Below are 24,368 nucleotides of genomic sequence, written 5' to 3'. Positions count from 1 at the left end.
AAAGAAATAAAGTATAAGAGATAGCACAATTACATAATAAGATAACAGGTTTTTTTTCCTAAATTGAAGGTAATAGTCTTTGGTCTTTGTTCAAACTCCACAATTCTTTCTCTGGATACAGATGGTATTCTCCATCATAGATAGCCCCAATCTGTCCCTGATTGTTGCACTGATGGAATGATCAAGTCCAAATGTTAAGTTTTTAAAACTGATTTCTCTCCAAATACATTATCTTATTACTATTTTTTAATAGGTTCGGCTTACCCATGAAATTGAACACAAGAATATAGTCACTTTTCATGAATGGTATGAAACGAGTAATCACCTCTGGCTTGTAGTAGAATTGTGCACAGGTAAGGAGTATGAAGCAGGTTTTGTTGTTGTAATTCTCTTGAAAGTCTTTGTTCTCCTTTTGTTTTCTTTTTAAAGTTTTACTGATGCCTTTTGTATCTTGGCAATTTCTCAATATTCCCATGCCCTGCTCCAAGAACAGAGATTTAAGGAAAGTTGCTGTCAGTCATCGTATTTGATTTTAATCACTGTTCTGCACCTGCAGTCTCTGAGCTCTTGGATGAGAGTAGAGGATCATGATAGATTTTTCTTTTTTAGATTTTTTTCAAGGCAAATGGGGTTAAGTGGCTTGCCCAAGGCCACACGGCTAGGTAATTATTAAGTGTCTGAAGCCGGATTTGAACTCAGGTACTCCTGACTCCAGGGCCAGTGCTCTATCCACTGCGCCACCTAGCTGCCCCAATGATGGATTTTTTTCATACTTCTTACATTGATTAGTTTTAAACAAAGAGCATGAAAAGTCCAGCGAAGAGAAGCAAAAGTTGACATGCTGTTATTTAAGAAAACCCTTCAATTGATCCCAAGACTGGTACCTTCACAAAAATCTTACTTCTATGCCTAATCGTGTTGGAGACTAGGTGACTATGCCATTGGAGTGGAAGCCAAGGCAAATTCCAGAATACTGACCAGGCTAGCTTTCGGTATAGTTGTTAACTCTGTTTACTTTTTGAGGAATAGTCTAGAAGGTATGGAGAGTCTCATTACCAGTATATTGGTAATCATTACATAATGAGGTGGTTAGCCATAACAGACTGTGGAACTTAGAATCATACAATGGTTGTCAGTTCTGTGTGACCTCCTTTGACAATGTTTTAATCTTTTTCAGAGAAAAAGGATACTGAGAATAATGCAGTTTTTAGCTGGGCCAGGAACAGCAATTTAACTATTGGTAGTTTAAATGTGATATTCTTATCTAATGGCAAATGAATGAATATGGTATAAGAAGACCTAATATTTTATCATAAATGAAAATAGAAGATTTGAGATACTTGTAACCAAATGGGGTGATGATTTACATGTCCTCCTAAGAGAGACATATAAGGGAATTGGAAAAGTAGGTTTTGTTGTGTATTTAAAGACAATAAAAATTATCATTTAATAGTCTAGTTAAATGAATTTTTTTTTTTTTTTTTTTTTTTTTAGTTTTTGCAAGGCAATGGGGTTAAGTGGCTTGCCCAAGGCCACATGGCTAGGCAATTATTAAGTGTCTGAGGCCGGATTTGAACTCAGGTATTACTGACTCCAGGGCTGGTGCTCTATCCACTGCGCCACCTAGCTGCCCCTAAAATGAATTTAAACTAAAAGCCCATAAAGATAATTTTAGCTAATGGGTCAGAGTATGGCAACATAGAGAAATTATATAAAAGGACTTTATAAGATCTGTCCCTCTCCCAACTTATTCAGTATATATCTTAACACTTAATGACTTCAGTAACGCAAAGCATAGGGGAAGCGTAGGGGAAGACAGTGAAAAGCATAGGGGAAGATATAAGCATAGGGGAAGACAGTGAAAAAATGCTAGAAAATATGAACAAGTGTTAATAAATCAGACATGCCAAATGCCACATATTAGTATATTATGAATACTTTCTTCAAAGAAGAAGTTAGAACATGCTAGACATCAGAAACACTAAAATAAACTAACAAAAAATGAAATTAATTACATTCCAACAGACAGTTGTTGATGTGAAAATTATTTCTAAATCAGCTTTCTGTGTACAAGGAGACATTTGACTTCTTGGAAGGAAGAGCAGAATCAACACTAGATTAGAAGAATAAGATGAAAGATAAGAAATGAAATTAGGTTTGAAGTTAATTCAGCTATAACCTGATCTGTTTTAACAAATGGTTAATACAGAAAAACAGGAAGTGGATGGAAGAATGTATATGTTCATAAATGATTATCTTTTCTTAAGGAAATTTAACCAAGGGAGGTCACTAATCACAATGAAAGCAAAAGAGGCTAGACACTACTTTAGCTTAAAAATTACATGATTTTCTTTCTGAGCAGAGAGAGAGATAAGTCCAGTTTAAAGTATAACTCTTATAAAATTTTATGCAAGAGAATGGTGGAAAATTATGAATATTACTGACTCCTAAAAAAATACCAAGAAAACCAAGAAAAACTTAAATAAATAAATAAATCTTTAGATGGGGCAAGACTCAATTAAGTCAGTTTACCCTTCTTTTATTTTTATTATTATTATTTTTTATTATTTTTAGGTTTTTTTTGCAAGGCAATGGGGTTAAGTGGCTTGCCCAAGGCCACACAGCTAGTCAATTATTAAGTGTCTGAGGCTGGATTTGAACTTAGGTACCTCTGAATCCAGGGCCGATGCTCTATCCACTACACCACCTGACCACCCCAAGTCATTTTACCCTAAGACCATTTAAGGATAGATGTGAGAAGAGTACAGTAAATAGAAAAATGTTGAAAAGAATCTGTCAGCTTTTATTTAACAAACTAGTGGAAAGCTTGGTACAGAGGACAGCTTTTGATTTAGAAAAACAAAATTGAACCTCAAAGACTTTTCTTCAACAAGTCTGTTTTATACATACATACATACATATATATATATATATATATGTATATATTTGTGTGTGTTAAGATTTTACATATTTTCTTGATAAACTGAACCTCAATAGGACCTGTTTGACCCACTGATGATTAATATTGAGTGAAGCCCAAAGCAAGGAGACTTTTGTTCCAGACAAGGGGGGATAGCTGACAGTTTTCATTAAGGATGTCCACTACATTTGCACTTTGCCAGGGTTGTACTTAATTTGCTACACCAGGAATTGGAAGAGGCATTAATGAAAACAAAGATATTAAGAGCAAAAAGATGTTAGGGGCATAGATGTTAGTACATTAAAGGTCCATGCTTGTGGCAATTTAATTTTTTTTAGTATATATAAATAGTTTGTTTTCCAATTATATACAATATACAATAGTTTTTTATAAGGTTTTGAATTTTATAATTTTTCCCCCACCCTCCCTTCCTTCTCCCCAACCCCCTCTCACAGAGGGCAATCTGACAATCTTTGCATTGTTTCCATGCTATGCACTGATCAAAATTGAATATGTTGAGAGAAAAAAGCATAACTTTGAGGAAAAATAAAATATTAGAGATAGCAAAATTATGTAGTATATAAGACAACTTTTTTTTTAAATTGAAGGTAATAATCTTTGGTCTTTGTTTAAACTCCACAGTAATTTCTCTGGATACAGATGGTATTCTCCATCACAGATACCCTAAAATTGTCCCTGATTCACTGATGGAATAAGCAAGTCCATTAGGGTTGATTATCATTCCCATGGCAACTTAATTTTTAGGGGATTAAAGAATATACTTTCTAAAGATCTTAAAAGAAAGGAAGATAACTCAATAATTTGGTTTGGGAGAGAGTCATGACTGGTAGTACTCAAATACTTAAATGGATCTGGGATCTAATTGATGATCTCACATGTTCATCCCTACCTGACTTAAGCAATTCTTGTTTATTTTTGTATCACCACATTCTAAAGCATGTTTCTGGAGTATTCTGGGTATTTCTAATCGTTAACACCTGCTCTGTGCCAGCTATCCTCTGGCAGGGAGTAGGGTAACGTTCCTAGATTCTGGCTCACTATATGAAAACCATGACTGTAGAAAACCTATGAACCCTTGTCAGAATAATGTTTTTAAATCCATAAAACAAAATTCATAGCATTCCAAACTATATCAATTACATTGAAATAAAGATGTAATTTTTTCTTTTCATAATTTATTTACCCTCCTTTACCTCCAGGGTTCAAGGTCCCCAGTTGAAGAACCCCCCCTCCTCTAGAGTGTAGTACTAGATATAAAGAATCCTGACTATTCAGTACTAGTACTTCATCTATAATTTTTATTGTGGAGCCTAGTCATATTTATTTAGCTACTTAGGTTTTACATTTATAGATTGCTCTTAGGGTTCCAGTAGGGAAAGACAACTTTTTATTACTACCTATCTTAACACTTTGAAATAATATAAATGCACATTGTTTAGTATTTTGTGTCTAATTTTTGTAACTCAGTTTTTTTTATGTGATTTGAATGAAGAACCCACAAATGAAAATCCTTATTCTTCCATTCTACTTTATTATTTCCTAGTAATGATCCTTACAAATTTATTGTAGGTGGTTCCTTAGAACTGGTTATTGCTCAAGATGAACACCTTCCTGAAGATGTAGTGAGAGAATTTGGGATTGATTTGGTGAATGGATTACATCATCTCCATAAGCTTGGAATTCTCTTCTGTGATCTTTCTCCTGGAAAGGTAATCAAAACATTGTCTACGTATTGCTTTTGAGAATGTTTATCTTTTCCCCTGAAAGAGGATGGTCAGTTTTGCTGGGTAGTTGATTCTTGGTTGTAGTCCAAGTCCTTTGGCTTCTGGAATATCATATTCTAAGCCCTATGTGCCCTCTTAGTAGAAGATGCTAGATCCTATGTAATCCTGATTGTAGCTCTATAATGTTTGAATTGTTTATTTTTTTGCCTGCTTATAATATTTTCTCCTTGACTTGGGAGTTCTGGAATTTGGCTGTAATATTCCTGACAGTTTTCATTTTGGTATCTCTTTCAGAAAGTAATTGGTGGATTATTTCAATTTCTATATTACCCTTTGCTTCTGGAATATCAGGGCAATTTTAATTTTGGTTACAATTTGCAGGTAGTCTAATATTTTAATTGTCTCTCCTGGATCTGTTTTCCAGGTCAGTTGTTTGTGCAGTGAGATATTTTACATTTTCTTCTAGTTTTTCATTCTTCTGGTTTTGTTTTATTGTTTCTTAATTTCTCACAAAGTCTTCAGCTTCCCTTGGTTCCAGTCTACATTTTAAGGAGTTATTTTCTTCTGAGAACTTTTGTATCTCCTTTTCCATCTGGCCAATTCTGCTTTTTTAAGGTATTCTTCTCTTCATTGGCCTTTTGGGTTGCTTTTTCCATTTGATCCAAACTGGTTTTTAAGATGTTATTTTCTTCAGTATTTTTCTAATTCCTTCACCAAGCTGCTGACTTGGTTTCCATGATTTTCCTGCATCGTTCGCATTTCTCTTGTCAATTTTTCCTCTACCTCCCTGACTTGATTTTCAAAATCTTTTGTAAGTTCTTCCATGGCCTGAAACCAATTTATTTCTCTTGGAGGCTTTGGCTTCTTTATGTTATGTCTGAGTGTGAATTTTGGTCCGCCATAGGACCAAAGTAATTGTCTGTGGTCTGGATTTTTTTTTTCTTCTGTTGCTTGCTCATTTCTCCAATTCTTTGTTAATGTGGGACTCTGCTTACAGGGTGGAGGAAGCACTGTCCCAAATTTTTGAAAAGTTTTGCAGTTTGCATCGATAATTCCCCATGACTTGCATGGTCTCAATTTCCCTAAGGGCTGAAAGCTCTCCTGGCCTGTGCTCTGATCAATGGGTGACTACTAGCATTTCCCTGTGCCCTGGAACATGGGGAGAGTCCTAGCTCTACTGCAGGTCATGAGCTCTGTGTTGCTTCTGCTCCTTTTCCTGAGACTGGGCCCCCAGAATGTAACCTGGATCTAAGTATGGGTGAAGCCACAAGATCCTGCCTCAGGGACAGCAAAGAGACCTCTGCAATCTTCCTAGACCCTATTATGGTCCAGAAACAGTTGCTGGGTGGCTCCCTGCAGGATGGCAGGGCCCCAGGCCTGGATCTATACCAGTGTCTGTGCCAGACTGAGCTCTAGTTTTCCTGTTGAGCTTCCCAATTGTCCTTGGTGATCCTTGGACTGAGAGGTCTGAAATCACCCCCACTGCCAGGAGCCAGGCACCCCTGGGGACCCAGGTTCCCCAGGTCTGTTTCTGGATGGCCGGAGCCAGTTCATGGCTGCTTTGTGGCCCTGTCTAACCTCGATGTAACAGACCTTTCCCATGGATCTTCCGAATTGTTTTGGGCTAGAAAAATTGTTCATTCAGTCTTTTTGTTGCTTCTACCACTCTAGAATTTGGTTTGGTTCATTTTTTAAAGGTATTTGGAATGGTCTGGAGGAGAGCCCATGGGAGTCCCTATTTCCACTCCACCCCTAGGCTGGTCAATTTTAGAAAAACATGGAAAGGGGCAGCTAGGTTGCACAGTGGATAGAGCACCAGGCCTGGAGTCAGGAAGACCTGAGTTCAAATCATGCCTCAGGCACTTAATAATTACCTGTGTGATCCTGGGCAAGTCAATTAACCCCATTGCCTTTCCCCTTCCCCCATAAATAAATAAATAAATAAAGTGAAAAAGGTTTCTGTCTTAAAGAAAAACATTTTAAGACTTACATGAAATATTGAAGAGTGAAGTAAGCAGACCAAAGAGAATGTCATACAGAGGAACAACAATCTTGTTCTGAGAATACCTTTTGATGACTAAGTCATTTGGAGTGTTTCAAAAAGTCAAATCAACTATAAGGGCATTATGAAGAAAGATGCAAACTACTTCCAGAGAAAGAATTATTGAATAAAAGAATGTATAGTATGTTTTTTATATGTTTCTATATGCATATACACATATCTGTGTCTAATGGTAACCTTCTATAGGTTAGGGTGGAGGAGAAGATATAAAAGTTCACTGAAGAAAATAATTCCTGGGGTGGCTAGGTGCCGCAGTGGATAGAGCAGGAGGACCTGAGTTCAAATCTGGCCTCAGACAAATAATTACCTAGCTTTGTGGCCTTGGGTAAGCCACTTAACTCCATTGCCTTGCAAAAAAAAAGAAAGAGATAATAATTCTTTACAAACTAGAATTGGACAACTGGATGCTCCATTCACTGGGCATGAGCTCACTCCTCTGCAGCCTGGGCCTTAGGCCAATCAACACAAGACCTGACTTCCCATGGCAGCAGAGGGTCCTTTAATCTTCCTGTAATCCACTGTCTGATCCCCATACTGTCTGTGAGACAAACATTTCTAAAACTGAGGTTGCTCCTCTGTAGGGTCTTTCCTGAGCTTGACTCCAGTTGTCTTAGGAGAATGACTTCTTTACCTCTACTTTTGATGATTTCTGCAATTCAGAGTTCACTTTGAAGGGAGATGTTTTGTCTCATTTATAGGGGAAGTTTGGAGAGCTTGATATTTCCTGTCTAATTCTCCGTCATCCTTGATAGTTGTTTTCACATTATTGCCTTCTGAGTTTATGACTTGGTCTTATGCCACCATAGTAGCTTTTATGGTCTAAGTCTGGTTTTGTTTTTTTTCCCGCCAATTTTTTGACTTTTAACTTTATGTTAAACTTGAATTCTGCTCACCTGTAGGTGGAAAGGTATTGCCCTAAGCTTCAGACTTTTGATGCTGTTTGCGGAGCTAGTGCTAGGGACCTGCAAGTTTTTGGTGCTTCAGGGTAGTTATTCTGGATGAGGTGTGGTCTTTGTTCTCCTTGTTTAGGCTTTATGTTTACAAAGGAAGGGCCCTTGGTCTCCTGCAGATGCATGGATTAGTACTCTGCTTTGTTCCTGAATCTAGGGCCCCTGCTCTCTCGTGACTGTCCCCCCACCCCGACCCCAGTGCCTTTCTCCACCTTGGAACTGTGACCTATAATTGCATATGGGCAGTCGAGTTGCCTTTCGGCTCCAGCTGTGGCCAGTGCCAACCACCTTTCCTGGGCTGAGAGGTCTTGAAGCTGCTGCTGTTGTGGGTGTGGACTATGGACTCTCTATCAGACTTCCACCTGGGTTTTGCAGACTTCTCTTGTCTACCTCTTAAGGTTTCTTATGCCAGAAAAACATCTTATCCCCAACTTTTCATGGTCTCTACAACCCCCAGATTGTGCCTGCCCCTAGTCTGCCATTTTGGATCCCTCAGCAGTTTCTGTCTATATAGAGTTGTAAAAGATTCACTGTTTAATTCCACAATGGAATTTAACATGTACGCAAATGAAGATTATGAATATTATATTCTAATATTCATGAGCAAACCAAAAAAAATCTCATTTACATACAAGGACAAAATGATTTTCAGTTCAGCAAAAACTTTTCTAGTCTGTAGTGAGACAGTGAAATCTGACTAACCAATCACTGGATAACAGTTTGTATGTACCTTATTCAGGAGATAAAATATTCATTGCTAAGTGACTAATGATGAGAATTGAACTCAGAATAAAAAAAAGCATCAGGGAGTTCTCTCTTCAGAAGAGTTGATCATTGATAATTTATCATTTAAAGCCTTGATGAATGTTTTAAAGAAGGAGCTAGTATGTCTAACTTATGGAAGTTAGAATATTTTTATTGGGTGATAAGAGTACCCAGTGGATATTCTCACTTGAATAGGTCTGTAATTAGAATTTTAGGCACCTTAAATTATGAAATATCAGTTCATGTGTAAAACTGCAAGTTTTTTTTGTGGCTACACCAGACCACACTAGGGAAGAAGAGTAACAAATTTGTGATTTTAAAGTCCTTTTTATGTTTTTCTTGTCTAAATAGATCACCTTACTGAAAACAAATGATACTTCATCATAATATTGTTAGTCCCCAGAGTAACTGAATTTAACAGATATTTTATATTATGGCAATTACATAGTCTCATCTGTTCAGCAACTTTTTGAGTACCAAAAGTATCTTCCCTAGATGTTTAAAATACTTTTTTTGAAGCAATTAAATAAATTCTTATTTATGCTAATCCTTTTATTATGAAATATAAAAGTACTTGCCCATATGCAAATTAGATTCTTATTTTTTGATTTTGGCAACTAGATGGCATACTGGATAGTCTCAGGTCTGGAGTCAGGAGGATGAATCTTCTATATTCAAATCTGATCTCAGACTCTGACTAGGTGTGTGGCCCTGGGCAAGTTGCTTAACTCTTTTTGCCTCAGTTTCCCCATCTGTAAAATGAGCTGGAGTAGGAAAGGACAAACTACTCTAGCATCTTTGACAAGAAAACTCCAAATGGAGTCATGGAGAGTTAGACACAAATGAGTGAAATAGCTAAACCACAAAGGTCATGACTCCATTTGAAAAATTCTTTAAATAAGTAAAGCATGCCAAAATATTGATGCTGAATTTTAATATACCTACAATTTTAATGTGTGTGAGGTACTAGCATTGTAAATATTTTTGTGTATGATGGACTCTATTAATGTTGTTGCCTGGTTTAAGTGACTTTATTGGGTTAGTTTTTATATTTTATTTCTGAGGGATATAAGAAAGTCATTTCTGGGATGGCTAAGTGGCTCAGTGGATAAAGCACCGGCCCTGGAGTCAGGAGTACCTGGGTTCAAATCTGGCCTCAAACATTTAATAATTACCTAGCTGTGTGGCCTTGGGCAAGCCATGTAACCCCATTTGCCTTGCAAAAAAAAAAAAAGAAAAAAGAAAGTCATTCCTGGTGTCATGATCTTGCTTCTCACATGGGATGAGTTGGGGTGGGACCTCATTCCATTCTTGAGAAAACCTAAGGAGAATATTTGCCTTTGTACTGCTATAGCTTTCTATGTGGGGCTTAGAGAATATTTTTTCATTTTTGTACTGAGTTTTAAAAACCACTGAAATCATTCTACTCTGCCTGATTTTCTTTTTTCAATTTTGAAATAGTTTTAATATAGTTATTTAGTTTTTAACATTGTGTTGAAGTTTCAGCAAAGTAAATGCTGATAATATCTTGTATTGTTACCAATTGCCTCCCCTATATACTTATTTGGAAATCAGTACTACAGTGATACAAATTTAAATTAATTAAAATAAACTTTTATTCCTTGAATGGGGTAGAATATTTATAAACAAAGTTCTGTTAGAATTGGACTTCTTTTCAAGTCCTTATTCCCAATCTCCACAGATCCTCTTGGAAGGGCCTGGCACATTGAAATATAGTAATTTTAGCTTGGCCAAAGCAGAAGGTGAAAATCTGGAAGAGTTCTTTGCTTTGGTGACCTCAGAAGAAGGTGGAGGTGATAGTGACAACATCCAGAGAAGATGTATGAGAAACAGAGTCAAAGGTGTGTTTGTCTATAGAAATGACTAAATAATTAATACCAACTGTTGACTGTTGAATAAAATGTATTGTCCATATTTGTTTTAAATATTTTTGTTCTGTTTTGTCAGTTTTTTAAGCTTTTTTTAAGCTTTCTTATTATTAAAAACTTTCTTGACCAACCTACTTAACTTAGAAGTGTGATTTTGTCCACCAGATATGGAGTTTACTATCTAGTCTTCATATTGGATATAGTCATATGGCAGGCCTAGGAAGCTTTGGGCGCTACAATCCAGATCTAGCCATCAGAGTGATTTCATCCAGTCCTGGCAAATGTTCTAACACTGTGTCCATTATTTCCCTTAAGATCAACAAATACATCTTCCCTCCCCATTCCCGCTGCTCCTGCCCTTCTCCTCTTAGCTATGTCTTCCTTACATTCTTTTCTTCTTCGTATTTTTCTCCCATCCTTAAAAAAAAATCTAATTTGATGCTACCATCCCCACTAGCTATTGTTCTGTACTTTCCTTACCTTCGTGGCTAAACTCCTTGAGAAAGTCATCTCTACCTGGGACTCTTCTCCTTCCACTTCCTTCTAAACTCTTTCCAGTTTGGTTTCCAAAATATTCTCTCCAAAGTTATCATGATCTTTTCTAATTGTCAAAACTAATGGCCCTGTCTGAATCCATTTGACAGTAACTAACTCTTGCTTCTGGATTCTCTTCATCTTGTTCCTGATTTTTCTATCTGTCTGACCCTTCCTTTTGGCTTTCATTTGCTGGTTCTTTGTCCAGATTGTGTCTACTCACTATGGCTCTGACCTAGAACCTCTTTTCTTTTTCTTCTGTACTCTCACTTAGCAATCAAGTTAGGTCCCATGTGTTCAATGACCATCCCCTCTAGTCAGAGGATTCTCAGGTGGAGATATTCAGCCCCAGTTGCCCTCCTGAGCTTCTCTTTCCCAAATGTCTCTGGACTAATCCAACTAGAGGGTTCATTATGTCCAGAATTGAAATGGTGTCACTTGGGACTCCATTCTGATTACACATATCATTGCCACATCTTGTTTCTGCTTTAACAAAATATCTCACATATAACCTCTCTTTTGCACCAGCCTAGTTCAGGTCCTCATTACCTCGAATCTTTGTCAAAGGCCTGCAGGTGCATGGGAAGTGGTTATTTTTGGATAGAGAAAATATATGGAAAGAACCTATAAGTACTTTATTCACATTTCCTCAGTAAAATTCCATTTGAATGCAATGTGTTGGGTTAAAAAATTAGTTCATGAGATTTTTTAATAAAATTTTTTAAAAATAGAATGTGCTAAATTACTGTAAAGATTTTATTAAAAACACATTTGAGTGATTATGGAATTTAAAGCATCACAGTATTTTCTTTTTTTTAAGCTGTTAAAATTCAAAGTAACATCAAAGTACATAAGCATCATTTAGATATTTTTGGTCATTTATTTTCTTTGAAGACTTTTTCATAAATACAATTTGTTTAAAAGTGAAGTTTTACTATATAATAATACATTTAGGATTTATTATATGTATGTATTCCATTGAACACGAGAAAAGTCTTTGCATGGGCTTCTTAAAACTTTCTTTGGTCTCTGGTGTGTTTTCATTTGATAGGCTTATTTACATTTTTATAGTGTAATTCTCATTTTCCTAAGGCAAACATATGTACTTTAGTAATTGTTTCAGAAAAAACTATGTGGTAGGGTTTAGCCATTTCCATTAAATGCTGTCTCCCTTCTGAAAAAGAATTATAAAGGCAACAGTGAGGTTAGTAAATGCAGCAGTTATAATTTGGGAGGATAGATTTATTGTCACATTTCAACAGTAGCAGTAAACCTTTAATAAACATCTGGATAGATTGGAAGTGAAAAAAGAAAACATAAATTATTTGCTAAAAATTGTTTTTTGTAATTTAATATAATGGTCTTCTTGGATCATTGGCCAAATACCATTTGATGATTTATATGATGTCCTTAAGAAATTTCAATAATGTTCATGTGGAACAACTGTCAGAGAGCAAAACTTTAGACCCAGAAGCTCTTCTGGCTTTTTCTCTGGCTTTGAAGATCACAGTTGACCAGAAAGGTAATTAGTGATAAAATGTGCTAGAAGTATATTGATTCTATCCCCAAAAGGTAGTTTTATTGCATGTTTCCTGGAGAAAATGAATATATTATATTAAGTTGCCTGTAGGTATTATTTTAGGTTTTGTCATTTTAACATTTTCTTATTAGCTTAAGAAGGGATATATCTAAATGTGTTGTATCCCTTAATTTTATACCGCTGTCTCTTCAAAGTCTGTTTTATGGTTATTTTTTTAAAAAAATCAAACTTTCCAATTAGAATAAAGTAAGTAACATTCTCTATTTGAAAAGTTAAGGCTTCATTATTCATTTATCTCTTTTATGCACTTTTTATTAATCTCATGCTCTTCCAAATAAATTACTTTGGAACTCACAGGACAGTTTGTGTTTAATATTATTGTGCAATTCTTTGTACTATGACTTCAGGCTCTCCCATCTACACTGCTCCAGAAATTATTAAGGGGTTGGACTTCTCCGTGGCAAGTGATCTGTGGTCTTTGGGTTGTCTACTCTATGAAATGTTTTCAGGTAATTTATCTTTCTTTAAATTTCTACTTAAGATAGCTAATAAATATCCATAATGTTTTTTTTACTGAGGGGTTACTAAGTTGAGATAATATTTAATAAAATCTATTTTTTTTGTCTAAAAGTCCCACCTTTAAGGTAATAGTAGGTTTGACCGACTTTTTAATTGAACTACTTGAATTTGATTAAATTGATGTTCATTATGTACAGGTTCACTTAGAGGATACTTCCTTCCCGTCTTCCTCTTCCTTCCTCTTCCCCCTCTTTTTCCTCTTCTCTCTTTCTTTTCCCCCTCTTCCCTATTTCTTCATCCTCTTTCACTTTGCCACTCTTCCCCCTACCCCCTTTTCTTCTCTCTTCCTTCTTCTTTTCCCTCTCACCCTTCTCCCCTACTTTGCTTTCCCCTCTCCTCCTCTCCTTTTCTCTGGTATATATTAGCCAAGTATCTATGAGAAAGGGTCTTTTTACCCCAATGCCTCAGGCAACTCCCCAAGGTTAAGATATAGATAACTGACTGAAATCACCAATCTAGCTCCTCGCCTCCATATTCCCAAATGATAGAATAGAGTGTTTCATCAAGGAGTGTGAGTCACATATATTTATTAGAAGCAGACCTAGTTATTTGAAAACTTCTAAAAATACTCTGTGAAGCTCATGGTTGTCTAATTATAGACCATGGTATGTGTAACTTGCAAAGAATGACTTTTTAACCCATAAAATAATCTAATTTTTTTTAGAAAATACATTTTGAAATTCAAAAATCCAAAAATAAAGACTATTGTCATTTTAGCTGGAAAACATAAGATTAAGTTTTAATAACTTTATACAAAATAACTAATTTTAAAGTTACAAAAGAGTAACTCAGGATGTTTCTGAGAGATAGGAGCATGGTCATTGAATGTTAGAATACAAGGGACTTTCTTTAGGGGTTATCTGGTCCAGATGCATGAATTCCCTCATGGCTTCCCCTGAAGTTCATGATTTTCCAAAGGCAACCGATTCCATTTTTGTGTGACTAGATCAGTCAGGAAGTTTTTCCCTCATTTTGAGTTGGAATCCGCCTCTTTTTAGTTTTCTGTTGCTGGTCCTTGTTCAGTCCTTTGGGACCAAACAAAACCAACAGGATTCCTCTTCCTTTCACATAGTTGAGGACAGCTATTGAGGACAGTTATTTTTCTCCTTTGCTCAGCCACATTTTCTCTTGTGTAAATTTCTCTAATTTCTTCCACTGATCTTTATGTGAATACTAAACCTCCCATTATGGTAGGTGTCCATTATGGGACAAGCTTCAGCTTGTTAGTGCTGTTTTTAAAATGTGGCCCCTAGAAGGTGACTGGGTATTGTAGAAGTGATCTAATTAGGCAGGCAAGCCATCAGTAAACATTTATTAAGGACTTGCTGGAGCCAGATGCTTTGCTAATCTCAGGGGACACAAACCCAAGTTTCAACAAACAGGACAGATCTTGACCTCAAGCAACTTACAATCCAATGGGAAGAACCCAATGAAATGATCACTTGTCTTATTTTGGACAGTCTACTTGTAAAAATGCTGGTGTCCATCTCCACATATACTAGGTACTTCCAATACAAAGAATTACAGTTTTTAAATTGCTTTGGAAATTTGTTAATACCAAAATATTACCCAATTTTATAAGTGAGTTTATCATTTTTAGGAAGACCACCATTCTTCTCAGAAAGTATTTCTGGCTTAGTTGAACAGATTTTATATCAAGATTTTTTGCCACCTACACCAAAAGGTAAATTATTTCATGTTACATGTGTTTACTTACTGTTTCTGTGTTTCTAACTACATTTTAATTCTTACTTGGTTTTTCACAATTCAAAAAATAAACTTAATTTCACCGTACTTCATTTTTCTTATATTTGCTGGCTCTTGCCAAGATAGTGAAGTAGGAAAAATTTCTTTTAATAGTACAACTAATAGTCTTTTTAACAGTTTTTTTTGGTCATTTGCTGAAAACTGCAGAAAATTTTTGATGTTTAACCAAACGTGATGTTTAAAATGTCAGTTTTACCATTGCTATATTATCTAAAACATTTCTGTGATCTGTGTTCAATTCCAGTGTCTGAATTTCCTAGCTGAATTAGAACAGTAGCATATAAGGGAATTTGTTAGACTAATAGATTATTCTTTCTTGTGATTTTATCATCATTACCATTAGCTGGTGTGTGTGTGTGTGTGTGTGTGTGTGTGTGTGTGTGTGTGTGTGTGTGTCTTGCAAATGGGGCTATGTAAAATCAAGGTAGAGACATGGAACTTTTTCTGTAAACTCTGTATTAATGGTATACGGAGCACTGCATTATACATTAAGAAGCAATAGCAATGAAGTGCCGATCATAGATGTATATCCCATAGGTTTTGGTATGTTGTTTTATTATTGTATCTAGAATGAAGTCATTAATTCTTTCTATAATTTGTTGTTTGATCCATTCATTCTTTAGCACTGGATGATTCCCAGTCATCAGTTAGGCTGTTATTTTCTAATTAATATTTTTATTTATTTGTTTTTCTAACAACATGCAGCAGTAGTATTCACCAATCATTTTTTTTTTTTTGCAAGGTTTTGAGTTTACATTTTTCTCCTTCCCTCCCCACTCCAGAACAGAAAGCAGTCTGATTTAGGCTCTACATGTATCAGCCAGACTGTCAAGCTGTGCATGTCCTATTCTTTGGGGAGAATCTGGCATTAGAGGTCTGCTGGGTGTCTTTGGAGAGCCCTGCCAATTTGAGCAGTCCATTGTCATTCTTCACTGATATCTCAGCCCAGCTCTGGTCAGTTCTTGAATGATCCAAGGATTCAGTTTCTATATTGTGAGGATTTCAGAACATCTCTGATGACCAAACTGTTATGAATCTTCTCAGCCTGCATCTTGTGAGTGCAGGGTCAAAGATATTCATGGCTGTTGCCCTTGAAGAAGTCTACCAGTTCCTTGGTCATCTCATCTGTTCCTTTTGTGGTAGACTCAGAAGCAGGAGGGATGTCCAGTTGTTAGCATACCCTTTGATATGTTTCTTAGATCAGTTTTGTAGAGATAGACTGCTATTTATGGCTGAGTTTAGACATATTTATAGATTATAAATTTTAAAAAATGAAATAAAATTTTCTTTATTTGGTTGTCTTTCATGACTTAGTTAAAATTCAGGAAATACAATGTGGCAAATTAAATAGAAGGTCAGCCCCAGGGTCAGGAAGACCAGGATTCAAACCCCTCCTTTGAAACATTGACTTTGTGACCCTGGAAAAGTCACTGTTAGGCTACTGTCAGTGGGCTCATTGAACCTATGAGTTTCAGAACAATGCTCTGCTTTGGTATAGTGAGTTTATTTATGAGTAGATCTGAGTGAGACCACCAGTCTGTGCCCAAAAATTCCTTGAAACTTCCCTGACCAGAATTATAATTGCTGGGATAATATAGACCAAATTCAGTGTGGGGGAGCTGCTCCCGAAATTGTTGTTGTTTGTCCTTTTTTCTTGAAGAGGAAGGTGATGCCATGCCATGCCATGCAAGGGAATTAATTTAATGGGGGGGTAGTTGTGTAAAATGATCAGGCTCACTTTCTCTTCTGGAGCTATCTGGGTCCAGTGGGCAGATGTGGATCAGGACCACTGGATATGGTCCTCTGGTCTCTGGATGATTTCTTTTTGACTGATTTTATCCTCAATTTCCTCTTAGAATCTCTACATGCTGCATGTACCTACTTCTTTGCAGTTATATTTCTTTAGCACAATGCATTTATATAAGATCATTGATTAAAAAGGATCACTGATTTAGAACTAGAAAGAATATAAGCCATTGTATGATAGATTGTCTTGTGTTTGTCTTTGTATCACCATCACAATATCTCACACATAGTAACTGTTTATTGAATTGAATTGAATCATATGTAGGTAAAAATTCTCATGCAAGTATTCAGGGTAACAGTTTCCTTATTCGTATTAGTCCATAAAGAATTCTCTGTATCTTTATGCAAATATGTTTACCCTGATTGCCTCACATCCAGCCATCTCCAGTGGTCCTGATGCCTATCTGACCACTGGACCAGATGACTCTGGAAGCAACTGTGAGGTTGGTGTCTCGGGAAGGAAATTATCATTGGGGTTGCTGGAGAAACATTTCTCTTTGCATCAGACCTGCACCATGTGAATAATTCACAGTAGGTGTGAAGGCAAAGTTCAAGTTTTTTCTCTTCATGGTCTTTATTGTCTCTTCCTGCTCCTCCAGCTGTTGGGCCAGATAAATGATTCTCTTCTCTCAAAGAGGATGGTGTTACTTCTTCCTTCTTTACTTTTCCTTCAATGCCTCTTTCTCTCATTTTGAGACAAAGTTCCAGAATGGTAGCACCCCACTGTTATTGAGTTACTTTCCTCTCCTTTTTCTAGCTTCACCTCCTCCATGGTTAAGACTGAATACCAGCTATATTATACAGGTTTTTTTCTTCCTGAGACTTGGATTTATCCTTGTTGTCTCATGTAGTCATTAACTTTTATTTGGATTATTTTAATATCAGTGAAAATATTACTTAGGTAAGGTTTTATATCTTTTGTTAAGCTGTCATGCTGATATTCCCTTTCCAGTTCTTTCTTCAATAAATCTCATTCCTTTTCTATTTTTTCCCTGTAGCTCTTTCATTTATAAAAAAAAAAAAAGTGTTAAAAGTCTTAATAAAAACTATTGCTTTAGCTATTCCAGGAATTCCTGGATGAACTTGTGCTCTCTGTTTTTCTTTGAGGTTTTGCCAATAGATATTTTAAAGTAGTTTTCTTCTGGGATTGATCTTGAGTATTCCTGTCACCTTTTATAATGAGATGCTCCTTCTGTTTACTCCTTGAAATGTACTTCCTGATTTCAGAAAAGGTTAGAACTGATCCTGTTGCTGTTTCCTTGGGGTAGTAGGAGTTGGGCTGTTCTAGGATTCCAGGGACAGCTCAGCTTTCAGTCCTCCTCATGAGGTCTGAGCTATGCAGGTTCCTGACCTGGCTTGATTCTGGGCAACACACCTGGGACCTTGCCCCAGGGGGCAGTTTAGGGTCTGTGAGGTTTCCTCCACCTTTCCACTGCTAGGAAGCACTGGTGGACGAGTGCTTCCCCTGGAGCTTGAAAGACTTGGATTCAAATCAGATCTCAGACACTTAGCTGGCTGGGTCCCTCTGTCTAAGTCATTTAATCTGCCTCAGTTTCCTCCATTGTATAATGAGGATCCTAATAATTCTTACCTCCAATGAGATAATATGGTTAAAACTCTCATCCCAGTGCCTTCCATATAGCATGCATATAAATAAAAGCTTATTTCCTTCTTTGTCTGATAATTTTTCTGCAGCCTTTGGGCTGGTCTGGAAGCTGTCACTGGATCCCTGCTCTCCTCCTGGGGTCAGAACTCCCAGCTTCAGCTTGTTTCTAGAAGATCACCGTTGGGTACAGGCCCTCCTTCCCACCCTCCTTGTACTTAGGACCCAGAACTTGGCCCAGAGTTCCAGAGCTGCCAGCTGGCACCTCTTTTTGCTTCTAGCTCAGTGTCTTCTGGACTGGAGTTGAGGCTTCTTCTTACTTCTTAAGCATAGTCCCTCTCTTTGCTCCAGGGCTCTGCTTGACTCTCGATGGCTGTTTTGGGTCCTTAGTGTCCCCCAAGCTGCCTTGTCTCCCTCTGTCAAACTGGGCTGGGAAAGTGACCTCCATGTCAAGGAGCAGTGAGGCAACGCTCAGCTGCCCTTTTTGCCCCTCTGCCATCTTGGTTCTGCTTCGGTTCTCTGGTCTGTGCCTGGCTGCCTGGCTGGTTCTCCTCTTCCCTGTTTAGACTCAGGAGAAAGGAAAGATGCCTCTTCACATCTGTCCCCAGTCCCAAGACAGCTCATTGTGCCAGTGAGGTTTGAATGGGTTGACAAGTCATTGGGTCCAGGAAGCTCCCTCACTTCTCTCTGGGAAGTTTAAGCTACCTGGAAAGGTGTGCCCAAGGTCCACAACAGAGACTCACCTCCTTAAGACTGGGTGTTTGACTGCTAACAATGTGCTTTCATCTAGCTGACCAGACTTTTCCAGTTAACTCTCTTTAGTATATGAACTTATAGCTTAGTCTTTTGTTCAGGATCAAAAATTAGAAAACTAAAGAGTTTTCCTAATGAATCGAATCTTTTAGGGAAAAAAAAAATTCAGGCAATGATCAAACTAATGGAAGGCAGACAGTGTATACAAGTGATGAAGCTTTGCTCCAAGAACATTCTTTTGCAAATGCCAAATGCTTCTTTAATTCCTTAGTTTCATCTCCCTCTGCTGGTGAAAAAGGTAAACTCTTTTCTTTGCAATCTGTTTCCACTTTCTTGTGGGTTTAAAGATCACCTGGATCTCTTCCCTTGCCCTGGCCTCCTCTTCTCCTCTTCTGAAATCTGTGAAACCTGGTTTATCATGAACAAAATACTCTCTCATCCTGGGTCTTTTCTTCTTGCTCGCTTTCCATCTTGCGTTTGTCACAGTGTCCTGGTTTTCTTCATTTCAGGCCATTCTACTCTTATGCTCTTGTCACCCTGGCTCAGAAGGAGGAGTTGGCATGCTTCTGGAGCCCCTCTACCCCTTTCATAGCCCTCCTTCAGCAACAACCCCCCTTTGACATTTACTCTGCTTTTGATCCTCTTTTCAGATCCCTGTTGTTCCAGGCTATTTCTTTTACTTTTTCCTTCCAGGAATTGGGTACCTGGTTCCCAGGCTTCCTCTCCATTACAACCCAATAGTCACATGATTGACCAATCAAGTGTTCTGCTTTTTCACTTCATCAATTCTCATGACTTTCATCTTTATTCCATCTTAGCTAGCCCCAAGGTAATTCTATCCTCATAGTCTGAGTCCTGGAATTTTCCTTTATCTTATCTTTCCATCTCTCCCTCTGTCTTTGCCTCAGTCTATCTAAACTTTCTTTTAGTCTTCATCATTAATTTCTCCTGTCTTTTCTTGTTTCCCTGTTTTGGCTTTATCATCTCTCCCCTCCTTTCAGTAGTGAGCCATTCAAAGGTCCATAGCCTCCTGTCCCAGAGTACCTTGTCTCCAGATCTTCTCCCTGACCTTTTTTGCCAATTGTGTCCTTCTTGCTTGTCCCATGAGCTCTGCCCTCTGCTCCTAGAAAAGTTGTGAAATAGAATTTACTGCAAATGTGTGTCATCTTACCTTGATGGGTCCCCATTGCTATACAGCAATTATTTTATTCATCTCTTACTGACTCTTCTAGAGGGTCTGTTTCAAACCCTTTAAACTTCCTTTAGAGCCCAATGAGGTGGCTCTTCTCCTTCCTTAGGACAGATGACCTTTCCTCCTGTCTTACTGAAAAGATTAGATTGTTAGCTTCCTCATCTCCCCACATCCCATCCTTGATATCTTCCCTCATCCTTGACTTTCCCCTTTTCTTTCCTAGGCCAAAGTTCTTGTCAAGTAGGGAAGACGCTGATGAGCTGGAAAGAATTAAGAGTATATTCAGGATGGCTAAAGACTTCAGTCATTTGAAGGGACTGGGATAGTTGAGTCTGCAGAGAAGACATGACATGACTATCTTTAGGGATCCAACAGGCTTCCACGTGGACCATGGATTAGGCTTCTCTTTGGCCTCTGAGGATGGCACTTGGATCAGGGTGTCAAAGATGCAGAGAGGAGTGGTGAGACAATGGAAGGATGGTATTTCTAACAGACATGTCCAAGAGGAAAGTGGGCCTCAGGACCTAATGCATCAAGTAAAAACTGGCTCACCACTTGATGTGTGTGTGTTGTAGACTAGGTGGCCACTAGTGGCGAACTATAATTCCTCCTAACTTTGACATTCTCTGATTCCTGGACTCAGTAGGTTGATGACACTACGATCCTTTTCTGTTCCAGAAACCAATGTTTCAGCTGTAAATATGTATAGGCTAATTCGCAGTGTCTGAATCATGGCAAAAAAATATATGTTTATGTGTGGCTGACAAAAATGCCAAAGAGAGGGATTTGTGGTGTAGCCTTGTTCTGTATTACTAATATTTTCTTGGTGGAGTCAAGGAGAATACATTGCAGAACCTTTGTGTCTTAGTGGAACACAGTTTGAGAAATTCTGTCTGCTGTTGGATTGGATTTCATGATGGTGTTGGGATGTCATCAGCATGACTTCTTTCTCCAGCAGTGCAGATTGCAGCAACCTCCTTGCTTCTCATATAAATCTTGCATAGGAGGTCCATCCTGCTTTCTCGAAGTCTTCCTCCAGCTCTCTTTTCATTCTTTGGATACTTACTGAGCACCTGGGCTGCCCATCTTTTGCCCATTCTTTGCTTCTGGCACATTATCAGCCACCTTCTTCCAAATCACTCATCTTTGAATCCAGCTCTTCTGCCACATTTCTAATGTAGTTATTAATCATTTAGAAGGTGTAGCCTTCTCTAGCCCCCAGGCACCTCCATGTTGCAGTTGGAATGATCCATAACTTTAATACTGGAAGAATATTGTTTTTAAAAAAGATGTACTTTTGTTCTGGGAACAGCTTGTATTCATTAAAACACTTCAGTTTCCCAGTCTTGAGCAGTGTAATCTCCTTTGCCTATTTTCTGTTTTGATAGGCAAGGAGTAAAATAGGGAAATGGGTGCTTACCAAAGATGATTGATACTCTTTGGGAGGATGTCCACATGCAAAAGTCACTTGGGGGGGGCAGCTAGGTGGTGCAGTGGATAGAGCACCAACTCTGGAGTCAGCAGGACCTGAGTTCACATCCAGCCTCAGATACTTAATAATTACCTAGCTTTGTGACCTTGGGCAAGTCACTTAACCATATTGCCTTAATACATTTTTAAAAAAAGCCAATTGGAAGAAGTGTTTCTATAAATGGGGATGTCATCTTGAGATGGTCTTCTTTGCATATGACATTGTCCTCATTCCATTAAATCTTGAAAGATTGTAGAGCATCCTAAATGAGGTTTGGAAACACTCAAAAGTGTTTGGCCTAATTATGCCCAAAGAGAGAATGAAGTAAAGGAAGATTGCCTATTATGTATGTGTGTATGTGTGTATTATGCATATGTGTTTGTGTACGTATGATATACTATGTATAAGGACAAGGTTCTAAACTCATCTTAAGTATTAAATGTGTTATAAATAAAGGAAATTTAGACTAAATGACTCCAAATAGTTGAATTTTATCTAATTATACAAGAAAGTAAGTCAAAGAAAGTACACAAAAGAGTAAAAAATATTTAGTAGTCAAAGAGGTCTATATGTTTGTAAGGTACATGATTTATGAAGAGATTAATACATTAAGGAAAATATAAATAGTTCAATTGAGAGTTTTCTTCCCAGCCCAGGAACTGTATTGCCTTATGACCTTGGGTAAAATGTTTTATCATTCTTCTTTTAATCAATGGAAATTAATAAATACAACTTAAATTTTTCCTATTAGAAATACAGATTTGTATATCCCTTAGATTTTATATTTTATGTATTTTAATTTTTTGATTTCTGAAATTTTACTTTTCTTATAGAGGGTTCTCTTCCTAAAGCCTCTTCTGAATTTCTTAATTTGCTTGATGGATTACTTCAGAAAGAACCTCAAAAAAGGTAGATATTTTGTTACTAAGCTCATAATTTTTTTGGTGGGTACACTTTTTCCTCCCCTCTTCTCTCCCCTTTGTTTATAATATAGAATTTTTTTCTGTAGCTTCTTTAGATTATTTTTTAATAAATAGATCTTTTTTATCTCTGAAAAGAGAGTAAATTTTCTTACTTTTTAGGGGTATTTTTTGGCCAGAGTAATTTAAAGTTAATCATTTTGTCTTTACATTTATGACAAGCCTCAATGGAATGAATAAGTTGTAATTCTTGAATTCAGGTACTGTATTTCCCTTTCTTTCTCAGGGTTAGGTCAGATAAATGCTAGATTGTTGAGTTGGGGTTCAAACCTTCATATGGATTGTTATCTCTATTGGGGGGGGAACATCCATATGAAAACCTAATTTTGTATTGCAATACAATGTTAACTGAAAAACATTTTAATTTATTTCACTTCAGTAAATATTTTTTTAATGGGGGAGGAAGTTGAGTTATTTAAAAAAAAAGATATGGTTTCTATTCTTCATGTGTGTGTGTGTGATATGACACATCTAACTCTTGTGCCCTTAAATGCAAAGGAGAGTTAGAGTGGACATAAGTAAGCTATAATGTTGGCACTCAGGGATAAAGGGAGGACCTGAATTACACATGCTTCATTTTGTCCCAAAAATAATTATAGTAAGGTCATTAGTCTGGGAGTCAGGAGCTCTGGGCTCTAGGTCCTGTGCACTGAACCTCTTTGAACCCCTCTTATCTCACCTGGAAGATAAGTGGTTTGAACCACTTAATTATTAATTATATTTTCATTATTTTAATGTTCTGTCCAGCTCCAAAATTAGGATTTTATGCATAATCTTTGTAAGTGGGGACATAATTTGAACAAAAGTATAGCCGAATCCATCATAGAACTCCATGATGCCTCTATGGTGTTATAATGTTTCTATAAGAAAAACTGTAGAAAGAAGAGTTGGACTGTTGTTGAAGCTGTCCTATTGACTCTCCTGAATCTATGTGGAAGGACTTTTAAAATGACTCGGTTCTCATCCTAAAGGAATAATTTAAGTGGCTATCAGTACCACAAAATCAAGCTGTTCTATTGTAATACATAAATATGCAAACTCGCTTACTGAATAATTAGAATGTCATTTTTCTCATCAAAGCATGACTTATCCCATTATAATACTGTTTATTTTTATGTATGGAGGCAGTTTCAGTAGTAAGTAGAGTTATGGTTTGAGAATTCAAATCCCATTTTCTTTTGTCAGAGGGATTCTATTAATGAAGCTTAAGGCTATGGTGAACTTATTAATCCAACATTCTTTAAAGAATACTAAAAAGCATAAAATTAATAGGATTTTTCTTAATAAAAGGTAGCAGAATATTAATCTCATCATCATTTTTCTCCAAAAGACAAATTGCTTTTCTAACAACTTAAAGTTTTTCTCCTACATCAGTTCTTAACTACTTTTGTATTCTGGGCCCTGGGACAGCCCTCTGGATTTTTTCCCTGAATGATGTTTTTAAATTCGTAGAATAAAATACAAAGAATTACCAGGGAAATTAATCACAATGAGAACAGATATCAAAATAATAATGAAGAAAAATTCACAGACTCTAGGGTAAGAACTGCAAGTGTCTAACAGCCTACATGGCATTCTGCTTTCAAATTCCTCAAAACTCCCAGAGAGGAGGGAGCCAAGTTTGAGCATGTAATTATTCAGTATTTATTTGTCTTTCCATATTTTCATCTGATTATTATAGCCATTGCATGTATTCTCTTGGTTCTCTTCAGTTCACTCTGCATCAGTTTGTCCAAGTTTTCACAGGCTTCTTTGAATTTCTGCTATATACTGTTTCATCTATTACCATTTTCCCCCCAGTCATTCCTCAGC

The 24,368-nt window shown here is 37.0% G+C and overlaps 1 protein-coding gene across 1 annotated transcript in view; it reads left to right on the top strand.

Annotated features, from left to right (window-relative positions):
• Positions 1–24,368, top strand: part of ULK4 (unc-51 like kinase 4) — a 730,095-nt gene that overhangs the window by 12,076 nt on the left and 693,651 nt on the right. The window contains exons 3-8 of the mRNA XM_074195881.1: positions 254–353; positions 4,511–4,650; positions 10,145–10,304; positions 12,813–12,914; positions 14,585–14,668; positions 22,410–22,485. Coding sequence (XP_074051982.1) covers positions 254–353; positions 4,511–4,650; positions 10,145–10,304; positions 12,813–12,914; positions 14,585–14,668; positions 22,410–22,485 — 662 coding nt within the window. The remainder of the gene's footprint in view (positions 1–253; positions 354–4,510; positions 4,651–10,144; positions 10,305–12,812; positions 12,915–14,584; positions 14,669–22,409; positions 22,486–24,368) is intronic.

The sequence above is a fragment of the Macrotis lagotis genome, chromosome 7 (genome assembly GCF_037893015.1).
Source record: "Macrotis lagotis isolate mMagLag1 chromosome 7, bilby.v1.9.chrom.fasta, whole genome shotgun sequence".
NCBI classification, from domain to species: domain Eukaryota; kingdom Metazoa; phylum Chordata; class Mammalia; order Peramelemorphia; family Peramelidae; genus Macrotis; species Macrotis lagotis.
This window is presented reverse-complemented; position numbering and strand designations above follow the sequence as displayed.